General features: G+C 35.7%; 1 protein-coding gene across 3 annotated transcripts in view; it reads left to right on the forward strand.

Moving 5' to 3' along the window:
- The window catches only part of MPPED2 (metallophosphoesterase domain containing 2), a 148,297-nt gene extending 147,222 nt beyond the window's left edge, over nucleotides 1-1,075 (forward strand). For all 3 annotated transcript variants that reach the window (XM_070957523.1, XM_070957524.1, XM_070957525.1), the window contains exon 7: nucleotides 573-1,075. In XM_070957523.1, coding sequence (XP_070813624.1) covers nucleotides 573-691 — 119 coding nt within the window. In that variant the 3' untranslated portion in view covers nucleotides 692-1,075. The remainder of the gene's footprint in view (nucleotides 1-572) is intronic.
- Nucleotides 1,076-11,684: the final 10,609 nt, after the last annotated feature.

Raw genomic sequence — 11,684 nt, forward strand, 5'->3', positions numbered from 1 at the left:
GCAGTGGACCATGGTCCACAGCTTGGGGACCCCTGCTTTAAATAGTACTAACCCCCCCCCCAAAAAAAAATACTGATGAAGTACACAGACAAGATTCTAATGGTCTTGTGGACAACCTGAATGAAGTTTGAATTTTTAAAAAAAATGTTTGGGAGACAATGGGAAGTTTTTGCCGAGTTCTCTGAAGTGACTTCATGATATATCAGGTAGCTAAATTGTCAATGTAATGAAAGAGGTGTCAGCACCAATTAAATTAAACATTGTTTTACATCTAACTTTACATGTGATGAACTTAAAAACAAGTTTAGAAATAATTCCTAACAAAGGACAAAGACAGCTTTGTCTTCTTAACTTTTTAAAGTTCATACTAAAGCAAAATTTTACTGCTTAAAAACCCAGGGAAAGAGTTATGTGGGTGATTTTAGATTACTGAAAATACATTAAAAGGTTTAACTGAATGCAGTTTCCAAAGCGTGCTTAGAACATTTTCCCCTCCTTTTGTCACTGAAGGGGTATTATACTAGGTCAATGTTTGTTCACATAACAGTAAATGTAACACATTTTCTCTACAGGTTATGGCATTATGACAGATGGTTACACAACGTACATTAATGCCTCAACGTGTACAGTCAGCTTTCAGCCAACCAACCCACCAATTATATTTGACCTGCCAACGCCACAAGGATCATGAAAGACCGCTACTCCACTGGGGAAGGTCTATAAACTGCCATTTTTCTAATTACAAAACGTTCATTCTCTTAACATGTTTCTTTACAAATAATGTAGGGCTTTTTTGTAAATTGTTGTTACAGAGAGAAAAAAAAGATAGGGGTTGTGCTTTTTCTTTTCTCTCTCTCTCTCTCTCTCTCTCTCGCTCTCTTTTGGAAATGCAGTATCCATTTGAAAATTGATAAAACATTGTGAATTTGTAAAATGAAGTTTTATGTTCTCTTAATTAACTTGCCATTGTAAATTGTTAGTGTTCTCAAAAGGACAGCCAAGCTTTCTTTTAATGAGTGAGACACCTTATTTTAATATTATTAAATAAGATTATAAAAGGCATTTAAAAAAAAAAAACCAGATCCAAATTTGCACAACTTTTATTGTTTTATTGGGGGGGGGATTTCCAATGATAAAATGCCATTCTTTCCTCATTTTTATTAGCATGTATATGTTCCATGAATCAGAGGTTGGAATATGTCCCTGTGCAAATGCACATCACAATTCAATATTCAATGAAGTGTGTTGAAAACTTCTGGAATTGATGGTTCTAGATATACTTACATCTGTGCTACGCTGTGGTCACGGAGTTATTAAACTGGATGTGGATTCTCCACTCATTTCAGTGAATCATCTCCCTTTCTTGAAAAAAATTCTTGATCTGGAAGAATCTTTACCCATCAGAGCTCTTGTGTCCACAGCTGACTGCTGGATCAGGGATCAGTTTTTTGATTGATACATATGCGTTCTATGAAATTCTGCTTATTAATGGTATTGCAGTAGTGAGGGGAAAATAGCTTTCTAGGTTTAGTTTGTCTGCCTGCTTTAATGATCCGTTAGATAGCAACATCCTGTATATGATTATCTAAATTGTCCCAATTTGGGTGAGTTTCTTAAATTATTTTAGTTTTTAAAAATATGGGAATGAAAACTGCAATGAGCAGGTGTTCCATGCAGTAAAAACATGTAAATGTGGACTCCTTTTAAATATGGATTTTTATATATATTTTTTGTGCATTATAACAAAGCAAGGCATTTAATATTGCCAGCATAGCATCTCCAAAATTATGCTGTATAGCACATCTAAATTATGAAGGATGTGATACATTTTTTCCAATCGCTCAAGGCCTTCAAGAGCTTGAGTTTAAAATCTTTGTGCAGTTTTGGGCATGTATAGAATCAAATAAATACAATCAAGCCTAACTAAAATAAGGCTTTGTTGTCCTTTATATTTAAAATATTATTGAATTGTCTTTCCATTTCTTTTTTTCTTATTTTGCACTGTGTGTAAATGCAATCTTGCTAGCACAAAATATTGTTGCAGATAGTTACTTCTGTTCTATCACTGTAAATGCTATTGAGCTTTCTTCTGTTTTATGTTATCTTCATGGAATTTAGGAAAGCAGGTGTTTCTTTAAATTTATTGCGATATTATATATCTAGCGGCCTTTATATGCAAATAAAATTGCAAGATTTTTAAATATTTAACTGTTTTAGCATGTTTTTATGGGTTGGAAAAATTAAATACTTGTTCTAATGGATGCACTCAGCACAACACTACAAAATAATGCTATACCCAGCTCAGTACTCCTCAGGGCAGTTGGATGCAGAATTCAGTGAATCATATGCATTGTTGAAAAGGAAAAAAAACCTCCTCCTCCTCCTTCTTTCCTCCCCCTTCTCCTCTCTCTCCCATATTATAATAGATAATGGAGACCAAGCAGCTCATTGGGTGGACTAAATGGGTCATTAGATTGGGCATGTATCAGAGAACTATTGTTAGCTTTCCAGTGCCTTGATCTAGAACCTTTTGTCTCAAGTTTACAGCAATCAAATCCACAAACTAGTGAATCACAAATGCCAGTTGAATCTCAGATTGTAGTAAAGAAAATGAAGAGGAAAAAAAAACCTTTTCCCAACAGTTATCCATACTCAGGTTTTTGGTGTATCAGCTTGTCATTTATAAAATCTGAGTAAATTTTATGAGTAAATAATCTATCTCAAACCATGTGATAATTTATTAGATGACTCTCTGCTGAAAATGACTTGAATAGAATGAGTTTGAATGGGTAATCAGTTACTCATTTGCTGCCTTTGATTTTAATAAGTTACCCTTCTCATCCAACATGTCTACAGTGACCACATGAAAAATATTTTGTATAGTCACAAGTACTTCTAAATTCTATCACTTAGTACATTTTATTGAGATCTTTTTAAAAGCTTAATTTTGGTTGGAACGTATTTTCAGTTTGGTTTCTGATCTTGTTACTTACTGGAAGTTTCATGAATTGTTTTAAAAGGACTGCTATTACACAAGCCACTTTCAGCATAAACAATCGTGTAGTTTGTTAACTAAGTAGAACTAGAGTAAAATCAACATGTACATTTTCAGCGGAAAAAAGTCACATACACAATCTATTTATGGAAATCAAGGGTCATAAAAATAATATTGCAATATACTGCAATAGATCCAGGATTATGACCCCATGCTACAATGTAAATAGCCTCTGAGGAAAAGTGAGCTTATCATGTAAATAGTTATACTGCTTTTCATAAAGTAAGTGTGATTATGATAGGAAACGTAAGGTTATGCCTCCCATTTCCACTTGATATAAACTATAATTTAGAATAAACAAATAGACTTCCGTTTGGGATCCCCTTAAATACACCATATTTTGTAAATGTGCTCACGTCTTATATCCCCGGTTATATATTTCTATTTATGGCATTTTACCTTGGCCTTCAAGGCACTTACTATTATTCTGTATGAATACATCAGACAGATTTCCACCAACATTCTCACATGGAAGATGGCCTTCTTAATAGCTTCCATCACTTCCAGAAGAGTTAGGGGCTAGGATTCTTCTCAATAAGAGGAGGCCTATGTGAGTTCCACCAAAACAGGTTGGTCCTTGACTGAATTCCTGTTTGACATCCAAGATTCATTCTAGTTTTCACAGAGAAGTGATCATATTGCCAAATTTCTGCTAAAAGTTATAATATTAGAAATCAGAGCATAAACTAGAGATGCATAGAACTTAAGTCTACATCTCAAGCACAGGCAGCTGATGACCTGTTGATCTCCTATAGGACAGGAAATTCAGGGAGATTGGTTTCAGCTGAAACCAATACATGTGAGCATAGAGGATGAATTTCCTCCAGTCAGTAAATAGTCCAAGTTCTGCTTTCTGACTAGAGAAGATATATTAATCCTTTCCTCCAACAAGTGCATTTGCTGTCCAGGGCTGACAGCATTGATTGGTGCCCATAAATCCAATAACGGATCCACTTTTTACATGTCCCATAATAATAATTTGGTTATCCCGGGGATAGACAACCTGCTTTCTTCTAAATCATTAGATCAACTCCTTTTGGCCAAAGTAAGCATGGCATGAGTAAGGTGTTGTGGAGACTATACTCCAAAACATCTGGAGGATACAAGGGTGCCCATTGTTAGCCTACTCTATCTGCCTTTTAAAAATAGGTGAAGTTACACCATTAGGGCAGTGATTCTGTGGGCGTGGCTTGGTGGGTGTGGTGTGGCTTGGTGGGCATGGCAGGAGAAGGATACTGCAAAATCCCCATTCCCTCCCCACTCCTTGGGGAAGGATATTGCAAAATCTCAATTTCTACCCCTGGGGCTAGCCAGAGATGGTACTTGCCGGTTCTCCGAACTACTCAAAATTTCCACTACCGGTTCTCCAGAACCTGTCAGAACCTGCTGGATTTCACCCTACATTAGGGTTATCCTCTTGCTGTTTAACATTCAGTTCTCATGGCTGGATCTACAGCATTCTTATTGTTTTTATCTTTGGAATGTTATATACACAGACCATTTTAAATAACCAGTGCTGCCAAAAGGGATTTGGCTGAGGCATCCAGAAACAGAATGGATTATCTGTTTTGTTTGTTCTTTAACCTGTAGATGTTCCCATATGACTATACAAGAACCTCTGGTAGAAGAAGCTACTAGTGTTCAGTCTTTTCAAGTGATTGATTAACCACACAGTAGTCGATTAACCTTTTCACTTTGAGAGAGCAGCTTTCATCTAATCATCTTGAAAAGGTTGAAAGCAGTCAAGGCCTTTATCAAATGAGGGCTGCAGAATAGGATGTTCCACCAAGGTGATTGGTTCCTGAGTTCTCCTGTCTAGTGAATACAAGAGACCCAGAGGTCAAGCATTTATTAGAGTAAGAGACTTTCAAATCAATCTGATCTACTTCAGGGGTATTCTACCAGGATCATACCAAAACAGTGTTTTTAAGGCAGAGTGATAAAATAATGAACAGTTGCTTGTAAGTAATTGTATTACATTTAAGATTGCCAAGAAAAATATTCTATTGCATTTCATATTTTGCAAGTATTCATTGAAAAAAAAATAAAAGCTACATCATGCACCCTGCATGGAAGTGTTTTGTTTTGTTTGTTTTGGGGTGCCTTTCAGTCAATTTCTGACACCAGGTGACTTGCCTGATGTCAGAAACCTGCAGTTTCCATGGCAATATTTTGGAAGTGCCATTGCCTGCTTTCTAGAGTTGAGAGTGTGTGACTGGCCCAAAGTCACCCTGATTTATGTCTCTCTGAGTCTAGAACTCATGGTCTCCCAATTTCTAGCCTGATACTTTAACCACTACACCAAACAGCATGATAAAGGGAGACAAAGTAAAATCTAACCTCACTTCAGTAACAAACATAATTGAATTTACGTGCCTGCAGATTATTCCAGCATTCTCTCAGATACTGTAATTTGAATCAGATTTTATACAAGTTATATTTTTTTGCCTAGCCAACTCTTTATTTTTTGTTATATGTTTAACCTTTTTGCCTGATTAATAGTTTTTGGAAACTCAGAAAGTTGCATGATGTTTTGAGAAACCTTCAGTTCGCCTAATAGTGATACTGATTTAAACATGGATTTTGGATTCTTTTAGTCCAAGTTGCTTTCCAAACCTTTATTCCATTTTCAGCATTCCCTTCATGCAGTAGGGAATAAAATAAAACAAACATTCATGTAACCAGCACAGTTCCTAACTCTTCCCACTTTCATTCCTATGTCCCAAATCTGTTTTAACAATTATGTATCTATTATGATTAAAGATATTCTTGTAGTAATAGTTCTGGAATTTAAGAAGTTGCCTTTCATAAAACATCAATATGTTCCAACAATTATCACTAACTTATGTAATTTAGCCTATCATTATTTAATTTTAACTGTGACAAAGTTCCAAAAACTCTAGGAAATTAAGGCTGGAGTAGCCAAGATAAATTCCAGTTTGCTTTGCGGTTCAAGTCCTAACTTGTATTCAGGCTCCTCATTCTCAACAAGTCTTCTATATACAATCCCTACTCCTTTTTTCTGCTCACCTATGATTCAATTTAAAATTCATTATATTCAGAGATGGGCGTCACATACTGTAACGACCGGTTCGCCCGGAACTGAAAATGCAAAAACACGCTTGTTTCACTCTCTCTCACACCTTCTGCACATGTGCACAGCATCAAAAAACTGACGATTATATAGGACGTGATAGCACCAGGGCAGATGGGCAGGTCCAGCAGCTGGTCGGAACTACCATTTTGCCCGAACCGGACCGGACCGGAAGCAGCCCATTACTGATTAAATTTAATTTCAATCACTTTGCAGCTATAACCATTATCAAAGACCAATCCTTGGATTGGCCACTTTTTCATCAGTAGTTGTAAACATTAGAAGTCCTACCAAGGTTTCTTCATAAAGTGCCACCTGAATTCTTTAAAGTTTTGATATGCTATTAAGTGCATAAGTTACTATGGGTGATGATCACATGCATTTCATCATTTTCCTGTCTTTCCTCCCACGCTGCCTTGTGACATTGATGCCCAGAAAAAATTAAATGATCTGGTTCTTGTTAAAATGCTAAAAACACTTATCCAATATCACTTGACAGCAACAATTTCTTGGCATGCCTCAGGTTACAATCCCATAGATTAGGGTAAGCCTGTGAAGTCTATTGTTTATCTACATATGAAATTTGATCTGTGGCAGCTATAGTTCATACTAAATGGATTTTCTTGTGCAAGAAGTTCTATATGGAAATAAAATAGATATTAAGATTACTTCTTTCTAAATTTTTTTATATATAGCACTAGATTCCCAGCTTGTCTCCTTGTATCACAAATATCCACATAAAAAAGAACATTTCAAAGTACATAAGGCTAAAATTATGCAGCTCAGTAGTTTTGTGAAAGCGTTCACATAGTTCTAACAAGCTTCTCTCATGAAAGAAAATGAACTCTACAAAAATTAGATGGTGCTATGATTCCAACATTGATCTTAATAGCTGAAACATTTACCACAGCTCAATTTTTAAATAGGATTTTTTCCTCCTTAGGTAAAGATTGATTAAAGAGTAGCATGTAATCACCCATACATGTATACATTTCCTTTCAAGGGAAGCAACACTATGCAAGATATAGAAAAGGAATAAGATATAGCAAACAAAAGAAATTGAATACTATGCAAATTTTATTTAACTTTTGAATTCCATAGCCAAAAGGGTAAACTGATTAAATTTTGGAACTCTATACACCTGGAAGTTAGGAAACACTGATTTAAGACTGTCAATTGGCTCCCTTAAGATTTTTAAATGTGCTGCATAGTCATTGCAGGTAATCCTTGACTTATGACAATTGGGACTAAAATTTTCATCATACGTTGTTGCAATCATAAATTGAGTTAAGCCCGACAACTTTTACAGCAGTTGTCAGGCAAATCGCCATGGTCTTGAAGCAAATTCAATTTCCCCAATGAGTGTTTGGTTGCAAATTGCAATCATGTAACTGCAGGATGCTGCCACATGTTGTAAATGCAAGCTGATTGATAAGTACCCAAATTGTGATCACATGACCACGATGGTGTGCAGTGGTCTTAAGTGTAAGTACTTAAGAGATTGCAAGTCACTTTTGCTTTGAGGTTGTTGAAACTTTTAAAGGTCACTAAATGAATCATAAATCAAGGACTATATTGTTCCTAGTTATCAAATAGAAGCATATTACAGTGAATTGCTTAAATATCTTGCAGCATTTGATTTTGTCAGAAGGAACTCATTATTCAGATAGACAAATGTTGATGCCATTGCTCAGCATTCACCTTCAAAGATTTCTTTGGCTGCACTTTATTAAGTTCTTCTGGACCAATGGGGTAACTCAGTTTTCTATGACTTTTTTAAACTGTTCCACTGGCATCAGTCCTCTTAACAATTGGCAAATGAAATAGGCCTTTTGGCCCTTGGGCAATTTTCAACTGATAAAACGCTTGTAACACTTTTTCCACAGAAAAAAAAGGGATCAAATTAAAGTACTTCTCAATAAGTATAGACTAGTTCCTGTTTTCAGAATATATAGTTTCAATATATACAGTTTAGCGAAGGGAGAAAAAGTTGCGATTCAACAAGTGATGCTGCTGTGATGACACAAGTTTGACACCCCTGCCTTAATGGTTACAGTCCTATGATATCTATATCAGTATGTATTCAATATGAATTTTGGGGAATATATATATGACCAAACCATCAATAAACCCCACAGTGTTGTGAATGTGGGTTGGTATGTTCCATAAATGTTTTTCTGTTATTTGATCAGGAGACCTTCAATAAAATTTCTAGAACATCTCAGTTATTGAATAGGAGCATTAATGCATAATGGGGAATAAAATCTTTGTACTAGTATAAAATTTATATTCACCTCAATAGAGATAAACTAGATTTAGAACAAAAAAATTTATCGGTGCCTTACAGTCTACGCATGAATCATGGAAACTGTAGCCATAGAGAAGAAATGTAGATGCTATTCTAGATCCATGGTTGGCTATTGTAAGCAAACTGTTCATTTCTATAACCAGACACTTTCATTTGCACTTAGTTGTTACAGAAAGAAGAGATGAATTATGTCTCCACTTGGCACTAAGGATTTCACAAAGCTGAATGGTAGAAACTCACAGGAGCTCTACCTATTTGTTGTAACATTTCATACCATGTCCAAAACCTGGTTTTGAGATTCTCCAATACATTTTTTTCTCTTATTAAGTGACTGATTTGTAGGAGTAATGTAAATGAACCCACACATGTCTATTACAACATTTTTTCCATGCTTGAATACATTATTACAACGGCACAGTATTATTTTTGAATGAAACAATCACCTGAGACATTTAATAGTAGACATTAGAGAATGAGGCTTATTGTTATGATGGCTATGTACAAGCAACATAGCACACCCAGACTGTTTTAGTAAGGTGAGCTTTAACTTACATGATAAATAGCCAGAGCATAACTAGATGGAGCTTTTATTTTATTTTAAGACTACAGCATAGTCTAGAGAGTAAAAAGAGCGGCCGGGGGAAGAGAGATTTTGAAAAACCAGGATTTTTTCTGTCTCTATTTTTTCATTACTCAAATGCATTTTAGTTTTGCTATATTAACATTCAAACAGTGCAGCCTGGGTTATGGACTCTTGAAACAGAAAAAGTATAAATATCTTTCACATTTTTAAGATGTCTTATTTGTTCATCAATATTTCCTTGGGATGCACATGCTTTTATGCTGAAAGCTTCATCCTACTTTTAATTTTTTTTAGACTCACTACGAAAGGCTTTTAGGTACTATGTAATAAATTTCTTGCTTAAACTATGTCATGATGGATTTAGTCCCTGAAGTAAAGACATGCTTGAATGATGAGGGCAAGTAAGCACCGTGCCTTTACCGATGATTTAAGATTGGTAGCTTTTATAGGGAATGAGAAAGAAAGCTGGCCTGGTGTCAGCAGCCATTACAAACTCTCTAGGATGTGTTTTCCAAACTCCAGTGGTACCTGAGAGATTGCTTCATAACGAGATTGCTATGAAAACAGACTTTTCTTAGGAAATGAGTTATGTATCCCAACAGCCCTAAGAGTATGTGGGTAACCAAAGCTGGGGCTTTGATTCAGCAATATGCTTTTACTGGTAGAATATTTTCAGTATATAAATGCAAGTTACACTAAAACAAGCTGCTTGTGTCACAGCATTATCTTGCAAATTTCCACCCTAATTCTTCACAAAAGTTTATCATGTTTATTATTGCTGGAGGTATATTTACCAAAGATGGAAGTCCACGCCAATGACTAAAGGCGATTCATTTATTTTATATCACTTGGGGGAAATGGTATGTTTAATCTCTTGGAAACAAGCTCCGGAAACAACTTTTCTTCATTAATTTGTCCTTCTGAAGTTTACTCTTCCATAGACTAAGAGATTTTAATGTTAGGATTGACTGATCTTTCTGTTTTCTACTTTCAGTCTATTTCTAGTGTATTTTACAACTATTTGTCATTTGATTTCATGCATTTGCATAGATGTTTTTCTATTCATGAACAAAGAGCAGCTTTTCAGTACATAATATATAACCTTGACATCTTAGTGATCCAGCACTAAACAGGAATATACTTAGTGAGAAGCAAAATAATAAGTAAAATAATCCAACAAATATGAATTATTTTACGCCAAATTTCTATGAGAATGATAGTTATTGACATTTTTGGAGAAATTACAATCTATCAGCAAAATTCCACCACCATCTTAATATGTTTCCTTATGAAATATTGTCTTTTTATTTTTTTTCTCCTCGGTAACATGAACTGCTTCATGTACAGAGAAAAGAAAATTTACTATTACTAATTATATGCCACATGATTTCTAGAAGCATAGTGTGGTTATTGTATGTATATACTGTATACTATTACAAACACAAACCAAATTAAATCAATTATAAACCATCACTACAATGAGTCACTGTTCAAAAGTGGCATGATCTTACTTATCCCCAATACTTTTCTGAAGAGTTTTACAAAGAGGGGTGCTCCAGATTTCTAAGGACAAGATATTCCAAAGGACGGAGACATCCTAGAAGGTTCAAACCAGATATTCCTGAATATAGTATTCCCTTGGATCATTGGATGGGCAGATTATCCTCTCAAAAGTTAATTGGCAATAATATGGCTTTCCATAGTGGATTACATGGGCAAATTTTGGTGAGCCCATAATTATCTTCCAGATGGTCTTCAAGAACAAGTCTGTGTAAAATTCATTGCAAAAAATCCAACTGCAAAGTAACATGGCCATGAGTGATTATTAGTAAAGGCTCCTGATTCAGACATGGCAACAGTAATATGGAAGAGAACTGTGCAAAGAGCCTCCTGAATGCAACCACTTACCCTTCTGGGATTCGAACCTGGGCTTGCTTGCATATTAGGCAGATGTATTAACCTCTAAGCCACAGGTTCTCCTCACTTTGTCAGCTTGTACCAGGGGATATTAAATGGGTTTTCTATCGAAGCAACCTGGTCTACCCAAATATGGGAAGGAGCATACTGCTTCCTTTTCGCCTTTCAGCCCCGATCCAGGAACCCTCAGCAGTCGCTTTCATGACAAACTATTTTGTGTTAAATTTATATTTACTGACAAAGAAATAAAGGGAGACTAATATAGATCTATTTCAAGCTATTTACTGTAGCTCTCATCAGCTAGCCATACCTTTCTGGGATTCAAATCTGGGCTTGCTTGCATATTAGGCAGATGTATTAACCTCTAAGCCACAGGTTCTCCTCACTTTGTCAGCTTGTACCAGGGGATATTAAATAGGTTTTCTATCGAAGCAATCTGGTCTACCCAAATATGGGAAGAAGCATACTGCTTCCTTTTGCCTTTCAGCCCCAATCCAGGAGCCTTCGATAGAATATATAATTCTATATAGTTTCATGTTGATGTTAAACAATACTGGGGAGAGGTTCACACCTTGCACTAACACATAACAGAATAACCAAAGGCTTGATCCTTTTTACATCCCATGAACTGGAATCGGAAAGGAGAAAGTCACTTAAGAACGGTGCATCCCACTTGCAGCTAGTACCCAGAGGATACCATAATAAATCCCACCCAAACTTATCAAGA

The sequence above is a fragment of the Pituophis catenifer genome, unplaced genomic scaffold, assembly GCF_029215685.1.
Source record: "Pituophis catenifer annectens isolate HBS135680 unplaced genomic scaffold, rPitCat1.0.hap2 SCAF_1, whole genome shotgun sequence".
NCBI classification, from domain to species: domain Eukaryota; kingdom Metazoa; phylum Chordata; class Lepidosauria; order Squamata; family Colubridae; genus Pituophis; species Pituophis catenifer.